The sequence below is a fragment of the Triturus cristatus genome, chromosome 4_1 (assembly GCF_964204655.1).
Source record: "Triturus cristatus chromosome 4_1, aTriCri1.1, whole genome shotgun sequence".
Lineage (NCBI taxonomy): Eukaryota > Metazoa > Chordata > Amphibia > Caudata > Salamandridae > Triturus > Triturus cristatus.
In genome coordinates, this window is record NC_140585.1 from 709,167,799 (window position 1) to 709,193,558 (window position 25,760).

At 44.6% G+C, this 25,760-nt stretch overlaps 1 protein-coding gene across 3 annotated transcripts in view; it reads left to right on the forward strand.

The window, feature by feature from the left end:
- The window catches only part of LOC146855412 (uncharacterized), a 658,880-nt gene that overhangs the window by 133,657 nt on the left and 499,463 nt on the right, over nt 1-25,760 (forward strand). For all 3 annotated transcript variants that reach the window (XM_085653183.1, XM_085653184.1, XM_085653185.1), the window contains exon 2: nt 9,815-10,041. In XM_085653183.1, coding sequence (XP_085509309.1) covers nt 9,817-10,041 — 225 coding nt within the window. In that variant the 5' untranslated portion in view covers nt 9,815-9,816. The remainder of the gene's footprint in view (nt 1-9,814; nt 10,042-25,760) is intronic.

Consider the following 25,760-nt stretch of genomic DNA (forward strand, 5'->3'; position numbering starts at 1 on the left):
TGGGGGTACGCTCCATACATACGCGGGTGAGGGTACGGGTCGTACATACACGGTTGGGGTGGGGGTACGCTCCATACGTACGCGGGTGAGGGTACGGGTCGTACATACACGGTTGGGGTGGGGGTATGGTCCGTACATACACGGTTGGGGTGGGGGTACACTCCATGCATACGCGGGTGAGGGTACGTGTCGTACATACACGGTTGGGGTGGGGGTACGGTCGTACATACACGGTTGGGGTGGGGGTACGCTCCATGCATACGCGGGTGAGGGTACGGGTCGTACATACACGGTTGGGGTGGGGGTACGGTCCGTACATACACAGTTGGGGTGGGGGTACACTCCATGCATACGCGGGTGAGGGTACGGGTCGTACATACATGGTTGGGGTGGGGGTACGGTCCGTACATACACGGTTGGGGTGGGGGTACACTCCATGCATGCGCGGGTGAGGGTACGGGTCGTACATACACGGTTGGGGTGGGGGTACGGTCCGTACATACACGGTTGGGGTGGGGGTACGCTCCATGCATGCGCGGGTGAGGGTACGGGTCGTACATACACGGTTGGGGTGGGGGTACGCTCCATACATACGCGGGTGAGGGTACGGGTCCTACATACACGGTTGGGGTGGGGGTACGCTCCATACGTACGCGGGTGAGGGTACGGGTCGTACATACACGGTTGGGGTGGGGGTACGGTCCGTACATACACGGTTGGGGTGGGGGTACGCTCCATGCATACGCGGGTGAGGGTACGTGTCGTACATACACAGTTGGGGTGGGGGTACGCTCCATGCATGCGCGGGTTAGGGTACGGGTCGTACATACACGGTTGGGGTGGGGGTACGCTCCATACGTACGCGGGTGAGGGTACGGGTCGTACATACACGGTTGGGGTGGGGGTACGGTCTGTACATACACGGTTGGGGTGGGGGTACGCTCCATGCATACGCGGGTGAGGGTACGTGTCGTACATACACGGTTGGGGTGGGGGTACGCTCCATACATACGCGGGTGAGGGTACGGGTCGTACATACACGGGTGTACATACACGGGTGTACATACACGGGTGGGGATTCGACTCGTACATTGGAGGGCTAGGGGGTGTGTTGGGCGCGTATGCGGGCTCATGTCTCCATGGTTGCTATGGGAGTTCGGTGCGGACGGTGTTTTTTTCCATACGGTTGTAACATCGGACGCACGGGATGGATCGTACTTGCGCGGTCGGACTTCACTTTTCACATTTGTACGGTAAATCGTCCGGGGACGTGTTGGACACATTTGCGACCCGAGGACGTGTGGGGATTTATTCCCAATGCGATTCGTATGGACTTTTTCCCATGCGAATCGTACTTGGCAGTTTGTACGGCACTTGTACGATTCGTACGGTAAAAAGACCGGATACGAGTCGTACGGGGAATTTTTTTACAGGATCGTAATCGGCACCCATGTGTGTGCGCAACAACAGTACATTTGACTTCAATCCCGTTAAGTATGATCGTCTGCGTGTGTCTACAGATACATTATCCCATTGTTATATGGTACGTTCTACTATGGACGTTTAGATATTCTCTTAAACCGATTGGGTTATGAAATATACCTAGGTGGTACTTTTGTACCTTGTGTGTTGAGTACTACGAGAGGGAACTACGAGTGTCTGAATACAAACACCCAAGAGCTACCCCAGCACGAATAATTGTATACCAATTTTCTTTGTGCTTTCCCCTACAGACAAACAAGTGTGAGTCACTTAGGGGTACCCTCTCCTTGGAAATTACAGATTTCAAGGATACCCTACTCTGGTAAAGAGGGTAAATACACAACTTTGGATCAGATTGGTCCTGAAGAATGCCGGTGTGACCCTACACTGTGGGCACTTTTAGCACGGCAGAAACATGTTAACACTTTGGCAGTTAGGAGGGGTGAAGGAACTCTTAAATCTCACCTATCACCACCATCCTACACATTTTTAAACCTAGATGGTGAGTCCAGGAATAAATTGTTGAACAGAGACACCGCCAAGCTAGTTTTAACCCCTTCGATGCTCATAACGGAATAGTTCCGTCATGAGCATCGGTGGCCCTGTGCTCATGACGGAACCATTCCGTCATGAGGCCATGGGCACGAAATACCTCTGCTGCAGACGCAGAGGGATTTCTATTTAACCCCTGTGACCTTGGGAGCTGGGGAAGAGCTTCCCCAGCTCCCGAGGCCCCCTCCCTGGTTCCTGGTGCCATGAAGATCAGCGCGCACGTCGCACTGTCTTCATTGCACAGTCGCCGAAACTGAAATGAGCCTAAAGGCTCATTTCAGTTTCACTTTCTATGTGCTCAGGGGGCTATCTCAGCCCCCCGGACACATAGAAAGAAGGGAGAGGTATCATTGGAAAGGGGAGGGCGATCCCCAAGCACGGATCCACCCACTAGACACCAGGGAGGGGGGAGCAGCCCCTTGGGCAAGGGCCTTCGCTCCCCCATACAAATATGGGCTAAATTCAGTCTTTCTGCCCCCCCCTGGGGGGATGATGGGGCAGTATCCCCCAATCTGCCCCCCCGGGGGGGCAGAAAGCCCACTAAACACCAGGGATTTTTTTTTGCACCATTTTTTTAGGGTGGGGGCTGCCCGTAACGAGCACGCCAATGCCCCCACCCCCCTGCCACCATTAGTCTTTCTGCCCCCCCGGGGGGCCAAAAAGCCCACTAGATGCCAGGGATATTTTGGGGCAAATCTGAATTAGGGTGGGGGCTGCCCAAAATGGGCATGCCAATGCCCCCACCCCTCCCCCACAAAAATTACAGCCTTTCTGCCCTCCCTAAATTTTCCCCAAAAACTCCCTGGCATCTTGTGGACTTTTAGCCCCCCCCCCCTTGGGGAGAAGATGGGGGCATTAGCCCCCAATCTGCCCCGCCGGGGGGGCAAAAAATCCAATAGACGCCAGGGTTTTTTTGGGGTGCAAATTTGAATTAGGGTGGGGCTGCCCAAAACGGGCATGCCCATGCCCCCACCCCCGCTAAATTTATACCCTTCCTGCCCCCCCTGGGAGGCAGATGGGGGCATTAGCCCCCAATCTGTGCCCCGGGGGGGGGGCAAAAAGCCCAGTAGACGCCAGGGATTTTTTGGGCAATTTTTAATTAGGGTGGGGGCATTGACATGCCCGTTTTGGGCAGCCCTCACCCTAATTAAAATTTGCCCAAAAAACTCCGTCGTCTAGTGGAATTTCAGGCCCCCTGGGGGGCAGATGGGGGCATCAGCCCCCAATCTGCCCCACCGGGGGGAAAAAGCCCTTTTGGGGGCAAATTTGAATTAGAGTGTGGCTGCCCAAAACGGGCATGCCCATGCCCCCACCCCCTCTCCCACAAAAATTGCAGCCTTCCTGCCCCCCCTGGGGAGCAGATGGGACAGTAGCCCCCAATCTTCCCCCCCGGGGGGGCAAAAAGCCCACTAGACGCCAGGGATTTTTTGGGGAACATTTTCATTAGGGTGGGGGCATTGACATGCCCGTTTTTGGCAACCCCCACCCTAATTAAAATTTGCTCAAAAAATTCCCTGGCATCTAGTGAGGGACCGTTTTTACCAGGAGACCCGGGGGAACGCTGGGTGGTAGGAAATTTGTGTCAGCCCAGTGAGGCCACAACTTTCCCACACAAAAATGTGTGAAAAAGTGGATTTTTCAGCTAAAATTGAGGTTTGCAGGGGATTCTGGGTAACGAAACGTTGGGGTATCCACGCAAGCCATACCTCCCTGGAATCCCCTGGGTGTCTAGTTTTCAGAAATGTGTAGGTTTGGTAGGTTTCCCTAGGTACCGGCAGAGCTAGGGTTCAAAAACTATAGCTAGGCACTTTGCCAAAAAAGGGTAATTTTCACTTCGAAATTGAGGTGTGCCGTTTCCTTTCGCGGGCACTAGGCCGACCCACACAAGTGAGGTACCATTTTTCTCAGAAGACTTTGGGGAACGCGGGGTGGGTAGAAATTTGTGGATCCACGCAGATTCCACAACTTTCCACCACAGAAATGTGGGGAAAATGTGTTTTTTGGGACAATTTTTTAGGTTTGCAAGGGATTCTGGGTAACAGAACCTGGTGGGAGGCAGTCAAGTCACCCCATCCTAGATTCCCCTGGGTGTCCTGTTTTCAAAAGTGTATAAGTTAGCTAGGCTTCCCTAGGTGCCGGCAGAGCTATGGTTCAAAAACTATAGCTAGTCACTTTGCCAAAAAAGGGTCATTTTTCATTGCGAAATTGAGGTGTGTCCACGTTGCGTTTTGCGCCGTTTCCTGTCACGGGCACTAGGCCGGCCCACACAAGTGAGGTACTATTTTTCTCGGAAGACTTTGGGGAACGCGGGGTGGGTGGAAATTTGTGGGTCCACGCGGATTCCAGAACTTTCCACCACAGAAATGTGGGCAAAATTTGGTTTTTTTTTACAATTGTTCAAGTTGGCAAGGGATTCTGGGTAACAGAACCTGGTGGGAGGCAGTCAAGTCACCCCATCCTGAATTTCCCCAGGTTTTTAGTTTTCAAAAATGTATAGGTTTGCTAGGTTTCCCTAGGTGCCGGCAGAGCAATGGTTCAAAAACTACAGCTAGGCACTTTGCAAAAAAAGGGTAATTTTTCATTGTGAAAATATGGTGTACTCACGTTGGGTTTTGAGCCGTTTCCTGTCGTGGGCACTATGCCTACCCACACAAGTGAGGTACCATTTTTATCGGGAGACTTAGGGTAATTCAGATTTGTAAAGCAACTGTTATTACCTATTGACTTGCGATGCATTTCTGCCTTCCAAATGAAAGACATTGAGTAAAAAAGAAGTCATTTTGAAAAAATACCGATAATTCTCAAGCTAGTATGAGTATTCCCAATTTCGAAAATGTGCAAATATCTACTGGTTCTAAACTCTATAATTTGTTCCCATTTCAGAAATACATAGGTGTCTTTCATACCGATTTTTCCATGTATACATTTTCCCACAATAATTGCTATATACCCGGTACATAATAAAAAGTCATTGCAAATTGCTGGGCAGTTTTTGACTCTCGGTTCGTCGGGTTCTTGGTGAACCTATAAGTTCTCTATATCCCCACAACCAGAAAGGCCCAGCGGATGTAACGGTGTATTGCTTTCAAAGAGCTGTCATAATTAGAAGAAGTTACAGGTGAAAACGTTAACACAAAAGGCTGTTTTTTTCAACTAATTTTCAAATTTTCCTCTATTTAACTGTTAGTTTCTATAAAGAAACCTTTAAGGATCTACACAAATGACCTCTTGCTGAATTGAGAATTTTGTCTGCTTTTCTAAAATGTATAGCTTTCCAGGATCCATTATTGTTTTCATACCCATTTCTACCATTAACTGGAAGGAGGTTGAAAGCACAAAAAATAGCAGAAGTAGGCTATGTCCCAGAAAAATGCCAAAACTGTGTAAAAAATGTTGGTTTTCTGACAAAATTCTGTCATTCCCTAAAAGCTGGGAAAATTGTGATTTCAGTCCCACAAACCCTTTTTTGATACCATTTGCAGGGAAAAACCCATACGCTTTCATTTGCAGTCCATTTTCCCAAAAAACAACAACATTTAGCGGTATTTTGGCTAATTTCTGGGGCCCCTCCAGGGGAATCCACAAACCCTGGGTACCTTTAGAATTCCCCATGATGTTGGAAGAAAAGGATGCAAATTTGGCGTGGATACCTTATGTGGTCAAAATGTTACAGGGGCCTAAGCGCGCACTACCCCAAATAGCCAAAAAAAGGCTTAGCATAGGGGGGGGGAAAAGGCCTAGCGAAGGGGTTAAACCTTCACCACACTTTTCTTTCGGTGATCCCAATGCATATTGATATATAATTTTCATTTCTTTTTCATGTTTGTATTGTCTTCCCCTCCCTTTTGCTCCACACCAGGTGTTGGTCTGCGCAGGGGTGTATTGTAAGCAAGCCCAATGATGAAGTATGTCACAGTTTTGTGAGTAAGGGCAGTATTTCTCCCCATAGCATGTGCCACCTTTTGATCACTTTTGGCACTTGATTTCTGTTCATATGCACAGCTCATTGGCCCAGGAGCCATGATAGCCAGTACAGCTTTAGGCACAATTTATACAACTATGGTTGTAGCCAAAATAATAGTACTTATGATGGGCTTTTCTCTTGTGGCATACTATTTACCACCAGCACATCTATTGTTTCTACCAGGCTCACAATTTTCATATGGACACATAATTCTGTTTGCTACATATGTGATGTAATGCCCTTGGGTGATGTAGGAAAGCCAAACTTATTTTGTTACTTAACTAGTTCTCCTTCAGGACTGTCACTAAACCCTAAAACCTATTGGTATTTAGCTATATAATTGGAAAAATATTCAATAAATTCACCATTTTGCTCCATATTTTCACATTTTACTTGGAGCGTTGAAAGCATCCACCAGTCCTTTCCCTCAGTGCTTAATTTGTAAAAGATTAAGTGCCAGGGCCCTTCTCAGGGGGGCCACTGCAGCTTGCACAACCCATTGCCGAGGCCTCTGACAGTACCTACGCAACTACTAACCATCACACTCTTACAAGCGTGACATTTCAGACTATTCCAGCCACCCAAAGCTATAACAATGGCTTGAGTGGTCGGTATTAGCATTGTTATTGTATGATGAATTACAAAACAACTGTTGTGCTCATTTTGAAACTAAACAGACCGCGCCACTATGTGGTGGACTGTCATAATAGGCGTTGGTGATAATTAAGTGCCGGTGCAGAGCACCTGAAACCACCAGCTCAAATTAAGCACTGCTCTTCAAGGACCGTGTGGCAATTTGATACTGATCAGGCGCGGCCGGTGGAGCGGTGAGGCAGGGCGGGGCGGGGTGGGGGGAGGGGATTCATCAGATGAAAGGATATGTAAAATTAAATAAAAAAACACTTACCTTGTTGCTCTTCGCATCGCCGAGCGAGCGCAAGGTAAGTGGTTTTATTTATTTTTTATTTTATTTTACCTATCCTGTAGTCTATTGACTTACCCCCTCCCCACCCCCGCCATCGCCCTACTGCTCTTATCTGTGCCGACCGCGCCTGATACTGATCCACGCTCAATGCGATCCAGGTATTACTAACTTCTTTCACAGATCACAAATTATATATCCATAGTTCATGCTGTTGGGGAGGAAGGTAAGCCAGCTGTCATGCCACCTGGTCTTCTGCTTCTTTGGCAAAGTAAAGTTCCAGGCTACTTAAGAGAAAATCACCAGTGAAAGTATCAGAGAATGCTGGTGTAAAATTCACACATACAAAATTATTGTCGTAGGTTACTTGGGTTCTTGCTTCCAGTTTTGTGTTTTCAGAGACGTTAAATGGGTAAATATTTCAGGGATGCTTGAGACCTACGGATGTAACAAAGTAGTACTGGAAATTCCCGCTGGCCGTGGTAATCCAGACGATATTCTTTGATGAGGCCAGGGTAAAGGTTCTGGGGGTGGTAAATCCATCAGAAAATATTCAGTATTCTGGCCATGAACCTACTAGTGTACTCTCAACCAGTAAGATGAGGGTGTTGTTCTTTAAATTAATGCTTACTGCTTTACAGTGGGTATGTGATAGTAACGGCATATTCAGCCAATGGTGGGTGGAAGGAATGGATTGCTGCCCTAGTGAGAGCGCTGCTTATGGCTGTCTAGGCTGATACACGCTAGGCGTATTTGGGGGATGCTTATTCTCATTTCACTCCATTAGAACACCTAGGTTGGGGTAGTGTTTTGTATTCTAATTTTTTTAACTGTAAATTAACACAGTATATTTATCTATATTTTGCTGTTGAACATATGACTTTAGAAGGGTCTGGATACAACTGAGCTGCGTATTTCCTGTCATTGATGCATGTAATGGACCATCCTACCCCTGAGCTAAAATAAAAAAGAGAAAAAACGCATGAGATATGTTCAAGTGGTTTACTTATTGTTGTTGTGATTAACAGCAGGGCAACCAACATGTGGAGTGTGTTTTCGTACTGCCTAATTAACAAAATAGGATTGTTGTAAAGATACATACTTCAGAAGGTACGAGACTTTCAGATGTGCACGAGAGAAGCTTAAGGTGTGTGTTCCCAAATGATCTGAAAAATTTGCATAATCTGAGCACATTAATCAATCAAGTTGTACTTGTAGAGCACTGCTTGTCACCCGCAAGGGTATCAAGGCACTTGTTTCAGGTCTCAGTCGAATTGCCAGGTCTTGAGCACCTTTATGAAGTCGGTCCATGAGGATGTGGTGCGGAGGTAGAGGGGGGTGTTTCCAGGATTTCGCGGCAAGATGAGAGAAGGAGCGTTCTCCGGCGCTTCAGCAGCATTTGCGAGGTATCTGGGCGAGGTGTGTGGAGCAATGGTTCCTGGGGGTTAGGAGGAAGTGCAGGCGGTGGTTAATGTCGGCAGGTCCTTGGTCGTGGAGGGCTTTGTAGGCGTGGGTTAGGAACTTGAAAGGGCATCTCTTACGGACCGGAGCAAGTGGAGATCTTTCAGGTGTAGGGTGATGTGGGTTCTCTTAGGCAGGTTGAGGATTAGTCTGGCGGCTGTGTTCTGTATCGTCTGGAGTCTTTGCATGCGTTGGGTGGTGGTGCCTGCATAAAGTGTGTTGCCGTAGTCCAGTCGGCTGATGATGAGGGTCTGCGTTACCATCTTCCTGGTGCTGATGGGGAGCCACTTGAAGATTCTGCGGATTATGCGGAGAGTGTGGAGTGAGGAGACAGCGTTGACCTTATGTTTCATGGAGAGTTCACTGTCGAGGATGATACAGAAGTTCCAGTCATGGTGTTTTGGTGTGGGAGCGGGTCTGAGTTCCGATGGCCACCAGGAGTCATTCCGGAGTACAGTGTGCCCTGCAAAGAAGACATCAATGTAACTTCACTTATTTGAGGCATGCTGCACGTACAGAGATATGTGCAATCTTTACAGGTTATTATTCACGTCTATCACATCCCTTGAACCTTAGGTTATCTTTAGATAAAGCATTGTTGGCACGAAGACCTGGGTCCCATAGTTGAAGGTGACCAGACATAAATTCATATGACTCCGTGAGGAAAGACAAATTGGTGTCAACTTTAGGTTAATACAGTGCAGATGGCTCCTGAGAGTCCTTGGTGATTTATGTTCCTGAGGTTATTTAGGGTAACAGCTTTTGAACTGGCTGAATGTGGTTTGGGCTGGACCAAGATAATGTCCAAAAACAACTTGGCCCTGTCAGCTAATCGGGAATTATGCAACTAAGATTGCTTGTAGTTTTCAAGGTATTCTGGAAGCAGAAATACATTATTCCATAATGCACTCAAAAGTTTAGAGATGAGGCAAAATACGTTGTTTCTCGTTCTCAAACCCAAAGAATGATAGAATGGAGGCAGGGTGAGATATGGCACATCCCTCAGAATGGGCTATCTGACATGCAAGGTCATCTAATAAAACCTAGTAAACCATAGCATTTCTATGCATTTTGTAAAGATTTGGGCCCATTCATTGGGCCTTTGTAACAAAGAGTTAAAGGCTAGTATTAGAATGACCTTTAAGTGAAGAGGACCGCTTCATCCTATTATGAAACAATTAGTGAACCAATGGCCACCCTGCTGCAGAACATATTACAGCACTGAACCTCCAATTGAATGCAATTCTTTCCCTGTGGAGATACCCTATACCATACACGTTTCACTCTCATTCAAACCTTTGTCTACCAAAACCATGATATCAGACTTGTACAACTTTGTTATGTGACTGTAGGATTGTTTTGTTCATATTGATAAAGTTTTGAAAACTCAATTAAAGGTAAGAAAAACATTTTTTTTTTCCTTTTTCAACCAGAAATGGGAAGTGGAGCCTCCAACAATATTTTAAACGTGGTTCCCATTGATAACCCGAATACTAGCAGCGTCAATACCACCAATCACTCAAAGGGCAATTCACCATCAAAGAGCCTCAGAGACACTTCACCAAGACACCCAGTTCTGCCGGCTGAACTCTCAGGCGATGAAGCAGATGATGAAATTGAGCATCTACTACAAGAGACCAGGAGAAAATTTGATGACAATGTAAGTTGGATAACTAAAATTATAATTGTTGTGTTCTTGTACGTGTCTGTTTCTTCAGTCTGGACAATTAGTAAGATTCTGAATAGACCCTCATGCATCAAAAAGGCTCTCTTGAAAAACAACGGTTCATGTGGACAATGCAATAGTAAATAATATTTTTGTAGACACAATGGCAAATCAACACAGACCTAGAATGCCAAGAGAGAACTTTAATACCACCAATAATAAACACAATTAAACACTTATTTTGGAACAAAAATACTGACTGTATTCTATATCATATAAACTGTGCTCAGTGTCCCAAGTGAAGAAAGAACCAACAAAACAAATTTCATAAATTGAGGTTTCTTTAAACATAACAACGACCATAAATTATTGCATGATACATTTCAAGTGCCTCCTTTCAACCAGGTAGGCTGAAGAATGGTTCTTTATGAATCTTAGTCAACGGCGTTTTGATCCCTGAAATACAAAGATATAAGGGACACCTGAAATAAATAATGGAGAGCTCACTCAATAGGACTGAATAAAATACCTTTAAAAATACATTTTTTGACCAGATAAAGTAGGGTGTGAGGCATACCTGATGAACTTATTAAAAATGAAAAACCAATTACTAGGGTTGATGATGTGCATACCAAATAAGTGAAAAGAGAGTATATACCCACATAGGAAAGCTTGGTACTGAAAATAGGGGGAAACAGGTGAATAATACCAACTATGGCCAATCAAAAAATTATACATAGCCAGGGATAAATATCTCAGGAACTTACCCTAGAAAAGGAAGGCGGCTTCCACCAAAACTGGGGCGTGGTATCAGAAACAATTTACACCCAGGCATGAAGGGATGGTTCTTATATTGCTAACCACATGGATACGTGTCAGGTGGGGACGAGACCGCTGTGAAAAAATTAAGTGGTTACCTTTATAGAATGAGAGAGAATTACAAAGTTATTTTGACCATTGCAAGACAGACACAACGATATCAGGCGTTTCAAGGATCTGATAGTTGAGGGAGACACATCGATCTGTCCACCCGATCTGCGTGCGGGCTGCCGGAGTCTTCCTCGCCAAGAGGGAATAGCTGTGCTCGTCTTGAGATACGGATATTAGTAACGTCATCACGAGCGTGCAGGAGCAATTTCACTCGGCTACGTAAAGGAACAAAGCATGCTGCTGTAAGAATGTGCTGCATTTTGTTAGGCAAGAGTGGCGTGCGTGTAGAGGTGAACTCAGGGCCTCGATGAAGAGGGACATGTTGCTATGGAGTTCCACTAGTGTGGTTCAGTTCAGTGCATTGTCCCCATGAACTGTTGTTTTTCTAGTTTACTATATGCCCTGGTTCCATATGAGTAGGGTTGCCCTTGTTCCTCAGACTTGTTCCTCATACAAAAAGGCTCTCAGCACTGCATAGATCAACAAAATGTAGGAGTACTTGTGGGATGAGGCTTTCTTTGTTTTAAAGATGCACATGTCATGATATGGCATGTGCTAGAAAAGGGATGACGATGGTTATGTGAATTAAAGAAGACCTGGATAAGACTATGGTAGATCATGATGGATTTGGATAGCAATGCATGAGGCTGAGTGGAACACCACACATCTTCCCTTTTGTACACAAACAGAAAGCACATACACAGGAACCAAAGTGAGGAAGAACATGAGAACAATAGCGAGAAATAATATAGAATGATCAACCATAAACAACTACTAGATACAATCTGTCAGGTAGCCAGGTTTCCATGTTTCTTGCAAACTCTTTTGGCACTAACTCTGACATGATTATCACCAGTGCCAGTCCTGACGGCTGACCGCCCCTCTGAAGGGTGTTTCTTCACAGACTCAGAATGTTGCTTGCTAGCAAATGCAAATGCTTCTGTTGCCCTAATCATTCTTTCAAGATTCATAATCCTCCCATCAGCCATTGTGATTACATTTCTAAAACGTTTGACGTATTTCCTCGGCTCCATAAAGTTCGATCATAGTCTGGCTCCCACAAGAGTCCAGATTCTGACCCAGTCTCTGATACCCACCTTTACTTCTCCAACAGAATGCTTAGAGTCAATGTTCCACTTTCTCTCATCCATCTTTACCTGCTCACACTTCTTCCAATGTTCCCTCTCATAACCCTTCACCAAATCCTTGTTCCATACCATTCTCCCAGGAAGGAGGTGGTGTTCGGCCTGCAACCTCTAAATAGTTTGAAGGGTGTACACCCAGTGGTAGAAGGAGGAGGAAAGCAAACACGATGCTGGACGGAGCGCTGAAACGTTTCAGACACTCACCCCCAGTCACAGATCTGGGTTGAATCCATCATCATTCTTTAGCTCACTTCGACACCCCAGTTCAGACCCAGCCATATACAAATCAGTCTTGATCCTGTTCCTCAAGGGAACAGTCCAGCCCGAACTGCCAAGCAAGATCTTCCCTGGACCGGAAACAAGAATGTGGAGGAACTGATATCCAACCATACACCTCTGGATCTCTTTTTTCCAATCTTGGCAGCTACATTTTGACAGCTGAAAACCCTTTAATAGTTCTGTTAAACCTCTCAATCATTCAGTTGGAATGAAAGACTGTTGACTTTTGGTGCACAATACAATACAATGCCAAAAAATCTTCAAGTTCCTAAAAACAAAGCTAGCTGGTACGGTTCATCAGAATACTGGTAGGATCTCTTTCATGCCTGAACACGATAACGACCCTCTTGAAATGTTACCAGCGCAAGCAATCTCAGGCCATCTGAAAAATGTATCTATTAACACAAACGAGTATGGGGTGAAATTCTCACCCATCAGAGGTCCCACAATGCCCATGGCCACAGCCTACCAGGGTCCATCATGCAACTCACAGCAAGCCATTGGAACAGTTTTGGTTTAAGAATCTTGCCACTCTCCAAGCATTCATATAACTCGCTGATTCTCCTTTCCACTTTCAAGCCCAGGACACTAAAAGTTAGTACTACTTTTTTTTCCTTGGTCTTAACCATTATCAGATGACCCTCATGAGTGATTAAAAACGCCTGTAAATGAGGAGTTTCTTTTGACTTCACCTTGATCTTTTCAAAGTCCTCTACGCATTCCTTTCTCTATTGAAGATCAAATCCACTCCTTTCCTACACAACTGCTACATCTCCTTAGTGTTCTCTGGTAGACAAGACATGAAAAGACTGTAGAATTCTATCATTGCAAGCAATGAAAGATCTACCTCCTGCCATCAGAGATGTGGTTGCGTATGCTTATACTCCCACAACTGGTACGACTGAAAAGAAGCTCTAATAATAGCTTTGCATTACCTCCAAAATCGTTTACCTGCCATAGATCAAATCTAAATGTTGGGGGGGCACACAGACAGATGCATGTGCATTTGTTGTGAAGGTAGGGGTATGCGCACAATTAGAAATATACAAAGATCCATATGAGTTTAGCCAGGAGCATATATTTGTATGTCTCGCTGTACACACAGGTGTGTATGTATGAGCATGATCAGCTTTGCAATGGGATAATTTTTCATATGGCAGTGAAGTGATGTTAATATGCATATGTCTTTGTGTTTGAAAGAGAGAGAAAAGTATGTAAGGCCATGCACATACAAAGTTGTGAATGAATGCCTTATATGTGGGAAGTGTGTGTGTCTGGTGTGTTGGTGATGCCTAAAAGTCAAAGATTATCTTTGAGAGTGCCGTCACGCAATGAGAACCTGTCAATTTAGTGTATTTTGGTACTTTCAAATGGGTTTATCAAAAACTTAAAACACAGTTTTATTTGCTTTGGTATAACTTACCCCAGTCCCCAGTATCAAGGTATGTGCAAATGTGTATAAAAGACTCCAAGTAATTGACTTGTCTATAAGGATTACATATCCTAAAGTTTTTTAAATTAAGATGTCAATTTATACAGATCCTGTCATAGAGTTCTGTAATAATAAAAAAAACCAACTGGGTACATAATTTTCTCATGAAAATTTACAACTAAATTCTCCTCCAGCAAGAAGGATTTCAGCAAATGATAATATCGAAGGTGGAAATTGGAAGAGAACATCTTTAGCCGGTCCCCTGTATTATCCCAACTGACATAATTGCTAATTTACCTGACAGTACCCAATATGAGAAGATCAGTTTTTAGAATTTTCATGTTAATTAACGCTTATTTGGACATGGAGAATAAGTTTAGATAACAGGTGTGCTTATTTTATGTGATTCTCCTTAATAATATGACAGAGTAAGCCTGTTTCTAAACAGCAATATATACCGTCTGCCTGCCTGTAAGAAATTCCATCTGCACATGCTGTTTCCTCGGTTTGTTTTCGCTTTTATAAAATTTGTATTTTTCACTGCATTCTGTTGTCAGGATCTTACCATCTTGCCACTAGATGTCACTCTTGAAGGCTCTTTGGAATCCAACCTCTACATCATTATAAGATAATATACATATCTACATTTAGTATGCTTAGTTTCTCTTCATATTCCAGTCCAGTTTTCTGTCCCACTTCCCTGAAGCATTATGGTCCTTGTTCCCTCTGTCATCAGACCTTCATAGATCAAGTCCTTATGGGGGTTCTCTTGGTTCCTGGATCCTATAGCTATTCCAACCCTTTTATATCTGTATTCTGAACCTTTCTCTTTCTTGGCGACATTTACTCCATACCTGGCTTTCCTGTTTCCTGCCTTGGGCCTTCTGATTCTGCTTCTCTTGCCCTTTGCAAGACCCAGTTCAGCCTTTGTTACATTGTTGGCTTCCTGATTATTTGCAACTGGTTTATTCCTTGCCTCTGGCTCTCTCCCTGCACCTGTGCTCTTCCTCTGAGCCTCCAGCTATTTCAGCGCTGCAAGCACAGAGTTCAGCAGCTCACAACTTATTCGAATGTTGTCTTCTCATGCTCTGTCGCATACCTACTACTGTGTTCCAGATTTGCCTTTTGATTCAGTTTCTGTCTTTTGTTATCGTGCCGCTCTGTTTCTGTGAGAGTCAGTGTTTCTAGTCGTGTCTGCACTCTTGCTGATCTGTCCTGTTATATGTAACATGCTTGCTTTATTTTCTGTGTATTCCAGTCTTGCACCAGACCATGATTCCAGTCTTACTTTTCCCTTGTTTTCTACTTGTTTCTGTGTTCCCTCCTCTGCTACCCTTTGTCTACTTGTGTTTTATATTATAATCTTGATTGTCATTGCTACCAAGTGTGCCAGCTAGGTTTCGAGACTTGTTTCTCTGGCACACAAAACCATGCAGTGTACTTTCTCCATAGGAGCTGCTGGGTGTCTTCCTGAACTCTGTGAGATTAATCTGCTCCTTGCCTTCATGTAAAATCGTTTCACCTCACAGAGAGATTACAATCCTATGAGCACACAAACAATAATTTATAATAGTTTATCTATCATTTGCCTTGTATTTCTTTTTGTAGTACTTGTGTTATCATACAGTTTCCTTTTGCAAGCTTGTCCATCCTTCAGTTTCAGCTTTCTGATATTTATATGTATATGTTTACCTCTTCTCTGGAAATTCCTTTCTCTTCAGAGAACACACACTCTCCCTCAGTTAGCCAGTTTTGTCCCGATCTCAGCCTGCCAGTCCTGCGTCACCTGGGGCCTCCTGACGAGGTCTCACCTACATGCTCGGAGTGAAATAGTGTTTGAGTCACACTCAGTGCTGTTTTGGGGTCTCAGCAACAGTCTGTTGGCAAGGCCTGGTGTATCGAGTACATTACATACTAGAATGTAAAGTGGGCTTTGGGCCAGCCTTCTACTCATGATTGGATGGCTTGGTTGTTTATTAAATTTTCCTCTACTAGTTTATTGGTTATCTTCCCTATTCTTGTGTTTCTCCCTTAACGGAGCATTTTTTTGGTGCTAGGTTCCTTAACTAAGTAATTGTCACAACTTACTGTCTGCTAGATAGCACATTGGGAATGGGAAAAAAGCCAGGTTTTAAGAAACTTTCTAAAAGTGTCCTCATATGAAGCTTGCCTTGTAGAGAGAGATTCCAGGCCTTCATACCGAGTACGGAGAGGGATCTGCCTCACCTGGTCTGCAGCCTAAAATTTGGAATTCGCAGGAGTTTATTATTAGCAGATCTTAAGACTGTGAGGATAATAGGGAACAAAATGGCCTGTAAGAAATTTGGGACCAGTTTGATGGAATGCCCTATGGACTATGGTAAGATATTCTCATAACTTTCTAGCAGTGGAACTAGTATAAGGAAGTTTAAGAACAATTCTGACTGTGGCATTTTGAACAACCTAAAGTTTGTGGATCAGGTATTTGGGAGTGCCCAGGTAATGACTATTACAGTAGTTGATCCTTCAAGTAATCAGGGCTTGAACTACAGTCTTCCTTACCTTCAAAGGAAGGAACTCAAAAAACCTTTTTTCAAGGATTTGACCAAGGGAAAATCAAGTCCATTATACTGTAGTAACCTGGTGCCGGAAAGATGGATTGTTGTCAAGTTTTACTACCAAATTCCCAGCTAGGGAAACAACCTTTACAACACAGTCATTACATCGCACTACCTTTACAACGCAGTCATTACATCCCAACATCCTTTACATCGCATGTCATTGCAATGCAGCCATTACATCGCATCTCACTACAACGCATGTCATCACAACACATGTCACTACAGCGCAGGCATTACATTGCAAGTCATTACAACAGATACCATTACAACGCATAGTACCCATACACTATCCAACACTTACCCTACTGTTGCACTCACTGGAGTGAGAATAGTAATTTTTACCCCTACACTATCCACCACTTACCCTACTGTTGCACTCACTGGAGTCAGACTAGTAATTTTTACCCTTACACAATCCGACACTTACCCTACTGTTCCACTCATTGGAGTTAGAATAGTAATTATTACACCTACACTATCGAACACTTACCTTAAATGCGTTGTAATGGTATGCGTTGTAATGGTATGCGATGTAATGGTGGAATGCGTTGTAAAGGTAGTTTCTAAAAATGCGATGTAATGGCATGCGATGTAAAAGAATGTGTTGTAAAGGATGTAGCAATGTAAAAACCGCGTTGTAAAGCCATGTGTTGTAAATGTATGCGTTGTAACGTCATACATTCTCCCAGCTATGTCTGTGGGAGAAGGGGGGCTTAGTAAGATTGTCCAGCCACCAATCAAGGGCAGAGAACTGATTGTTATTTCCTAATTAGATACATTTTATTTTCTCCATGTTACACTTTTAATAATGACATTTCATCTATCTGATGACTTGGGAAAACAGCTTTTAAAGTTTGATTTGCAGCTGGAAGAATTCTTATTGAGTGACAAAATCATTTGGGTGTCATCAACATATGACCTAGTGGAGATACCAAATGATTTGATAAGAGTGAAATGTATACATTAAACAGTGTGGGGCTCAAGGACCAACCCTGAGGGACACCGTACATCAAGTTCTTTTTCCTTTGATCTAAAAGGGCCCATGCCGTATCATATTGGATGCCGCTGACAAATCAAGAAGGATTACGTGGCATTGTTTGCTTTCTCTAGCATGACCTTTGATAATTCAGAGACTTCCCGAAGAGCAGATTCAGTGGATTTCCATGGTCTAAAACCAGCTGGATAGAAATGCAAAAGCTTAAACGTCTCCAGGTAGTCCACAAATTAGGAGTTAACAAATGTTTCTAGCATTTTTGCTGGCGCAGGGAGCAGGAAGCAGATAAATAGGCTTACAATTGGAGACTGTCTCAGGATCCTCAGTAGCATTCTTCAACAGAGGCTTTACTGGGGCTAACTTCTACCTATCTGGCACAGAGGCTATCGATGAAGACTTATTTAGAATTAAGTTCAGGATCAGGTTAATAACCTCATAGTTATCTTGAAAATAGACCGCGAACAGAGATCTGTGGGCGAATCTGATTTACAATGCAAGATAGCGTGTTCAGAATGTTCCAATGTGATATGGTTAAAGTGAGTAAAAGTGACAGTAAGAAATGTCCCCTCTGGAACGTTCTACAGCTCCTCTATTGATTGCATACTTAGAATGAAGCCTGCTTGAATAACTTCAATCATTTTTTCAAAGAAATCAGCCATCTTGTCACAGACTTCCTGAGCGGGATCAGGGTCGAGTAGGCAAGCTTTAGAATGAAGAAAGTCGTGGGACATTTGAAAGGTTGCATGCGAGTAATTTTTTGCCAATTTAGTCTTAGTGGATGTTGGACTTGCCCCTTTTTGGCTAAAGTCCCTTAAACCTTTCGTCTTCCTCCTAGACCTTTTTCTGACATTGTGGTGCTTACTTAGATGCTTTGGGCACTTTGCCACTGCTGATCAGTGTCAAAGTGCAAGTGCTCCCTGTATAAATTGTTATGGTAATTGGTTGTCCATAATTGGTATGTTTGTCTTACTAGTAAAGTCTCTAGTAAAGTGCACTATGTGTGCCAGTGCTGGTAATGCAAATGCTACTAGTGGACCTGCAGCACTCATTGCGCCACCCACACAAATAGCCCTAAAAATAGATCTCAGGCCTGCCACTGCAGTGCCTGCACACAGTTGTTAACTGCCTTGTTGTCCTGACAAGTGCACCCACTTGCCAGGCCTTACCCTTCCCGTTTTATGTACATCAGACACCCCTATAGTAGGCCCAAGGTACTCCCCTGGGCAGGGTGCAGTGTATGTGAAAGGTAGGACATGTACTGAGGTGTGTACCATGTCCTGACAGTGAAATACTGCCAAATTAGTTTTTCACTGTTGCAAGGCCATCTTGCCCATAGGACAGAATGGGGAATTATGTGTCCCATGCTTCCAGCATATCTTCCCATAGGCATAGGATGGAGGGATTTAGTTTAGTGTGCCTGAACTCAGAATTTAATAACACATCTTTTTGTAAAGATGGTTTTTAAATTGTGTGTTTAGAAACCACGCTTTTAGAAGTGGCTGGTTTCCTGTCCTAACCATCCTGCGTGCCTCTGCCTGGTTATGTATTGACTGTCTGGGTCTGGATGTGACAGGGTCTAGAGAGGTCTCCGGACACCAGGGAGTAGTAGGTGAGACAGCACAGGCTGGTCTGCATTTGGTGTAGTGGGAGGAGTAGCCCCTTTGATGCGAAGAGACCTGTGCTGCTGCCACAAAGGAATGGCTTCACATCCTGCAGAGTGTCTGAGGCCCATACCCTCACTATAAAAGAAAGAAGGTGTGAACTGTCAGGAAGACACCCAGAAATGGTTTAGACCAGGCTAAGAGCCCCCTGAACACAAAGACTTCAAAGGCATTTAGGGGTATAAATGTGAAAGCTGAAACCCCTGAACTCAAGACTGAACTCAAGCCTGAAGAAGGATTGAAACTACTTCATGATCAAGAGGTCCCTCTGCCAAGGAAGAACACCTAAAGAGACTGAAGAGAAGGACTGCCCTTGCTGTGTGTTCTGGGGCTGGCCTGCAGTTTGCTAATTTGACTAAGGAGAGGACAAGGGTCTTTGCTGTGTGCTGTGTCCCCCTGCTTGAAAGGATTTTCTGTGTGCTGTGTCCTGAAGTAACTTGTCTCCAAGGGCCCGAGAGGAGCTCGCTCCCTGTTGTGTAAACTCAGGAACATAAAAGTTTCCAAGTGTGTCTCAGCGACACTGTGTGTGTGTGCTTTTTGCAGCCTGAGACCTTCGTGAGAATTGCCCCGGGAACGTATGCCCTGGAGCAGTCCTGTGCTCTACTTCAATCGACAGCATGACCAGAAGTGCTGTGATCCTTATCACCATTGGCCTGGACCGTCGTCCCAAGGGGGGAGCCATGAGAAATCACCGCCGCCGGCCCGAGCCGAGACCTGTGAACCTTCACCATCGTGGGTCCGAGGTCCTTTGCCCAAGATCAACGGAGTCGCGCCGGGAGCCAATCAGCTGCGAGGCCTTCGCCTGGCAGCCCGACTCTCACTGCGGGGAGCATCCGCCGCCAACCCGAAGCCGCACAGCATGACGCCCAAGCCGCGAGGAGAGGAGAGAGAGACTGCACCCCCCCAGGTAACGCTCAGCGAGCGTGCGTGTGTCGCCGCCTGGGGCAGAGTGCCTGCTACAAGAGACTGCTCTCAGCCTTTCCCATCTTTGCAGCGCGAGCCTCCGCTCAAGTCAGTATCGCTGCCCGTACTCGCCGAGGAGTGGCAGTACCGAGGTCGGATTGTGGAGCTGCATTTTGTTTCCTTTGTAACCGTACTGGGGGCATATTTTGGCACCCGCTGACTGCGAGTCAGCAAAGAGTGGCACAGAGACCTTCACTAGCACCGTGATTGTTGCCGGATTGCATTACGAACTGCATTATTACTTGCCTTACGATCCGCATTAGTACTTGCATTACGGGCTGCATTATTACTTGCTTTACAAACCGCATTAGTACTTGCATTAAGGCCTGTCTTATTACTACATTATGAACTGGATAGCATTGCATTAGGAATGCATTAGATCATCGTGAACTGCTCTTTAATACCGCCAGAACCTACAAGTGATTGTTGGCCTAATAACCGGCCCAGTGAAATATTACAAATACCCATAAGGTGGATATTTTTGTCGTTTGGTCTCATCGTATTTCTTCTTGATAAAGATACCGCTATTTTCCTAAATCAGTGTGGTGTCCATTTGTGGTGTTATCACTGTGTTACTGGGAGTGTGGTTGCAAATACTTTACACATTGCCTTGGAGATAAGCCTGGCTGCTCATGCCAAGCTACCGGGGGTGAGCAGGGGTTATCTAAGAGTGTGTCCCTCCTTTCCCTGACTAGAAGCAAGGGTCCCTATTTGAACTAAGGTACCTACCTCAGCCAACTAGAGACCCCCAGTTCTAACAGTGGAGAAATATAGTTCCTTTACTTCCTTAGTAGATACATAATAACTTCCAGTAGCTGATTTGTAAATGACCATGTCTTCATTACAGCGCCAGCTGTCAACAGGTTGATCTTTCTTTGGCCAAGGAGTGATAGAAACAGGGAGGTGAACATTTCCAGTCGTTCTAATGACATAAGCTCTAAGGTGCTAAATGGTCAAACTCATCAAGAAGACATAAAACTGTCTAAATCCATAGAAATATCCCCTGTAATTAATGAGGAGGGGCAGGTAAGTTGCTGGGTGAGGCTAGTACCTAGCAGTTTACCCCCCTTCATGTAAATATGGGCAGCCCTTTCTGCAGCGCTTCCACTAGTTCAATAGGAGTACATCACCAGCATTAGAGGAATAAACCTGTGATCGGACCAAACCTAAACTTTAGGTTGGCCCGCTGCAAGTAACTGCAAAGTAGTAAAAACTAAGTCTAAAGTATGACCAGCTGAATGCATAGGACTGGATACCAACAGAGAAAAATTATAGGTAGCTAAATTATCACTAAGGGTCCTAGCCATAGTTGTTGTCCTATCAACGTGACCATTGAAATCAACTAAAACGCTGAAATTCACATATTTTATCCAATGGCCCTAACAATGAATTGAGTAGCAGAGAAATAGGTCCTGGAAGGTAATATACAGGCATGTCTGAAAAGAAACCACGTTGGAATGTTTTTAAACAAAATCCCAAACTTTCTGCTCCTTCCAAACTATGTATGTGGAACACGGAAGAATTCATTGAATTGCGAAAGATGATTAATACAAAGGAAGTGAGCAAAGGAAGCCTGTCAAAGTGGTGCATAGAGTAACCGCCTGGAATCTCAGTTTCTATTTTTGTCTCTTAAGTATTCTGACTGGCTGTTGTGTGTGTCCACTGCTAATGTCAGGCACTGCTTTGCAGTGCATTGGTAGGAACTACACTCTCTCCGTGCCTCCGCTCCTATCCCATCCACCCTCCCTAATCTATTTGCCTGGAAGCCTTATTGGCAAGCTGCCGCAGTAAGATGGTTTTCTGGCCAGTCCGAGAAAAAATCGTTTGCTTTTGTTCCACAATCAGACGCTCAATTTTAAAGCAATTCCATTTGAAGACCCCTACTGCATATGCACATGTGTTCATGTGGCCATCTTCGAATAGAATGTTAAAAAAAAAATGCATTCAAAGATATACATCATGGATGTGTGTGAATCTGCAACGGCCATTATTTCATGCATTTTGTAATATTTTAAAACATGCCATTCCAAGATGGCTGCCACAAATGTGCGGACATTCATAGTAGCTTTCGATGATAGCGGCAAGCACTCGCAACGCCAGTAGGCTTCACAGTGAACTCTATCTACCAGCCAAAGCTGAACACTTGAACCAGTCGGGGCTCCAGCCTAGCTTCGCTCATCAACCTAAATAAAATATTAACAACTAACACTTTGTAAACAACCCCCCTACATAGAAAATTACCCATTACTTTGTGAACACCTGTCATTATACACAACACTGTGCCCTGTAACAAGTGGGCTCAATTATATGGTTGAGGAGTTGGACAATTATTCCTCACAAATGTCTCACTTGACCAGGGTTGAAAATTGAAGGCAAACACTATTAGGGCACCCCCATCTCGTAAAAGGAAAAATAAAGATTGGCCTTAAATTATTATGCATGCCTGAAAGAAGCATCTCCATACGTTTTTGGAGAGCTTATGCAATTTTACCCGAAATGTTCAACTTCAAAAACCTAATTTATCTATCTACTATGGTTAAGAGAAATGAGAAATAGAATATTTTATACTTTTTGAGCCAGAGTGAAAACACATATATTATCATCTTCTAGACTGTGGAGAAATCCAATTGTATTATCTTAAAGCCCAGGAGTGATTATTTGCCGGTGCCCCGGATGCAATGTATCAGTTTTAGCAAGACTTCGCACTGCCATAAAGTCATGCAGAGTGACGCATAATGTAGTAAAGTCTTGAAGGGGTATATACTTTCGAGCAAATAAAATACGTTTTACGCTGGAAAAGTACTTCTTTTAGCACAAACAGTGCTGTGCACTGTTTGTGCTACTTGTTGTCAAAGGTACACCGGTGGTTTTTGATGTAAAGTCCAGTCTACTAAAATTGTGCATAAGAAGTAAGGTCTCCTTGAGGCAGGCAGAAAGTTGGAGAAACCTTTTTATTTCTCCTAACATTTCACACATTGATTTTGTGCTGCATTGAACAGCACACGTCCAATGGTTGAAATGTTTTAAAGTTTGTCTAGGAATAGGATTTTGTATTTGACGGGTACTATTCCAGTCCAAAGCTATTGTAGGCATGACACACACATTCCTTTGCACCATGATGCAAAGTGTGTGCCTGGTGCTAGGTAACCTGTTTGTGCTCCAGCACAAGAGAAGACAGCAGCGCAGGCCATATTTAATAAATATGGCCTGCGCTGATCCATCCAAAACTTTTGTTGCTGTACTGTGTTATGCTACCATTTATTACATCTGCCCCAAAAGATTCAAAATTGAGGGGAAGGACATCAAGAGGCCCAGCTGACTTGGGCTTGCCTTCTTCTGGCTGAAAGGTATTCCCATACTGTTGAATACCCTTCTTGTATTCTTGCTGGAAGGCACTAGAATGTCTTAGCAGGTCTGGAAACTAAATTTAGACTTCAAGTTTAGGGAGACCCGTGTTTTCCCTAAAAGTATTTACAGAATCTGCAATAGGCATTTTTCAAAACAAAAAATATATCATATGTGGGAAAGGGGGAGCAGGAACACTTTAAAGAACACTGGAAATAGCTTTTTGGTTATCTACCAATGGTGGTATAGCTATACCCTTTAAGAACCCATTCAATTTGCCTGAAAAAAAGGTAAGGGGAAGCACTGTTACTGGAAGCTAAAGTATGCTTTGAAAACTGAAGATGAACTAGATGGTTGTCCAAACATCTTGCTGGCATCTGTTCTCCAAAAACTTGCTTCAAGAACTGTTGTCTCAAAAGACCCTCAGGGATACTTGGGTCTAGGCCTGCTGAGAAACAGATGCTTTGTCAATTTGCTCCTTGAATACTTACAATGTTCTGTATCCAGAGAGCCTTCTGGTCAGTGAAGAATTCCCAGGTGACTGAACTACTGGGAAGCCTTAATGGGCTTGTCATAGGAATGTGGGACAACATGATAGATCCTTTAGAATATGGTAGATGAAGGTATAACTGCCAAAAAGGCAGATGCACTGTCCACCAACGTTCTTGTCCGTCCGTCCCGGTGGAGTGGCCAACTGCCGAGCATGGCGAACGGGAACTAGCGGAGCTCCAAGCCAAGCCCTGACACTTTGCTAATAATCCTGACACTGGGCGTTCATCTCTACTCTGGATACAGAGTACTGCGCTGCAGAGACGCCAGGGAATATGGCGGCGCTTCAAACAATGAAATCAAGCGCGGAATTGTTGAAGGAGGAGAAGCAACTCACCCGACTACGCAGCAGCACTGGGCGAGACTACCCAATGGTACTGGAGGGGAAGCGCCGTGGCAACTGTTGGAGGTGCAGCAAAGACGGCAACGAGAGGCAGTGATTCCGGATCCTGACAGTACTGGACACGATCGAAAAGGAGATCTCGCATGCCCTACGAAACCCGAGCTAAAAGTACGGAGTATACTGTGGTGCAGGACAAAATGACGGGCGCTACTCTGTCGGGAAGGCAAGCATGTAAACTGAGCCTGCTGAACTGAGGGAGACTGTGGCTGCAAGGGCGCTCCTGCGAAGATAGGGATGCAGGCAGACTGCAGGAATATATGGAAAGCTGTGGAATTTACAAGTAAAATGTAACCCCTTCCGTTGTCACTGACCCGCGTCACTTGACAACTTGGGAAATAGAACCCCATTGCAGGAAACTGAGGAGCACATACTAGACATCGCGGTTTCACCTTATCTTCTTGGTGGAAAGAACGTATGTGCTGCCATCTAATTTGCAGCGCAACTTTGTCAGACGCCCCACCGCATACAGTCTGAGCAGTGTACAATGTTTAAAGGTGCTTGGGCTGGTAACCAGAGCATGCTACAGCAGAACTTATGCGATGTGTTGGACACCTGTGAACCTACTGGGTGAAATAGTATGCCAAAAGGCATATATGGGCACCACAGAATCGAACGCATGGCGCATTCTTCCTCATATCTCACGTCTTGACTCCAAACGGTGCGAAGCACGGTAGGAAAGAAAGCTCTACTGCCAAATACACACTATGTTCAGAGGAATAGCTACTCCATACACTGTTGCACAGTGGAGAGGGTCGGAATAGTGTAGTACCAATAGGTGTATTTTACAGGCGGAACAGGGCAAGCGAGGAAGAGAGAAACACGCACTCTTCTGAAAGGCTAGAGCCACATTCCAGGAGGTTAAAAAGTCACTTCAAACCCATAATCTAAAGTATGCACTACTCTTCCCTGCCCGCCTAAAAGTTATCTATGGTCAGAAAGCCTTGTTTTTGATAACCTGGATGAAGCAATGGACTGGGTAGAAGTTACTCTGACACCAAATGTGACACTGGAATCATCGCGAGCAAGTCAACAGCGACTGCCTTTATCATAAAGACTACCAAGAACAAGCAGACTAAAGCAGAACAGCCAGAAAACTCGAGCTGTGTCATATCAGAACCCTACTCCGGCACAGATCTCAGTAAATCAAATGGACGCTATAAGAACTGCAGCGACAATGTTAGAACAAGACACGACATCTATCGCTGAGTCAGTGAATTCTTCAGAAGACCACACTATCCATTCAGACTCTGAAAACAGTTTAGCGTTGTTCCCCCTGGTCACTCCGCAGACTGCAAATGAATATAGATGATGAACGCTACGAATTTCCAATGTTGATCATATACCTTAACAGATGAGTATACATTACAATATAGTATGATTGCGGATGCGCCCAGTGTAACCTTGTCTCTCTA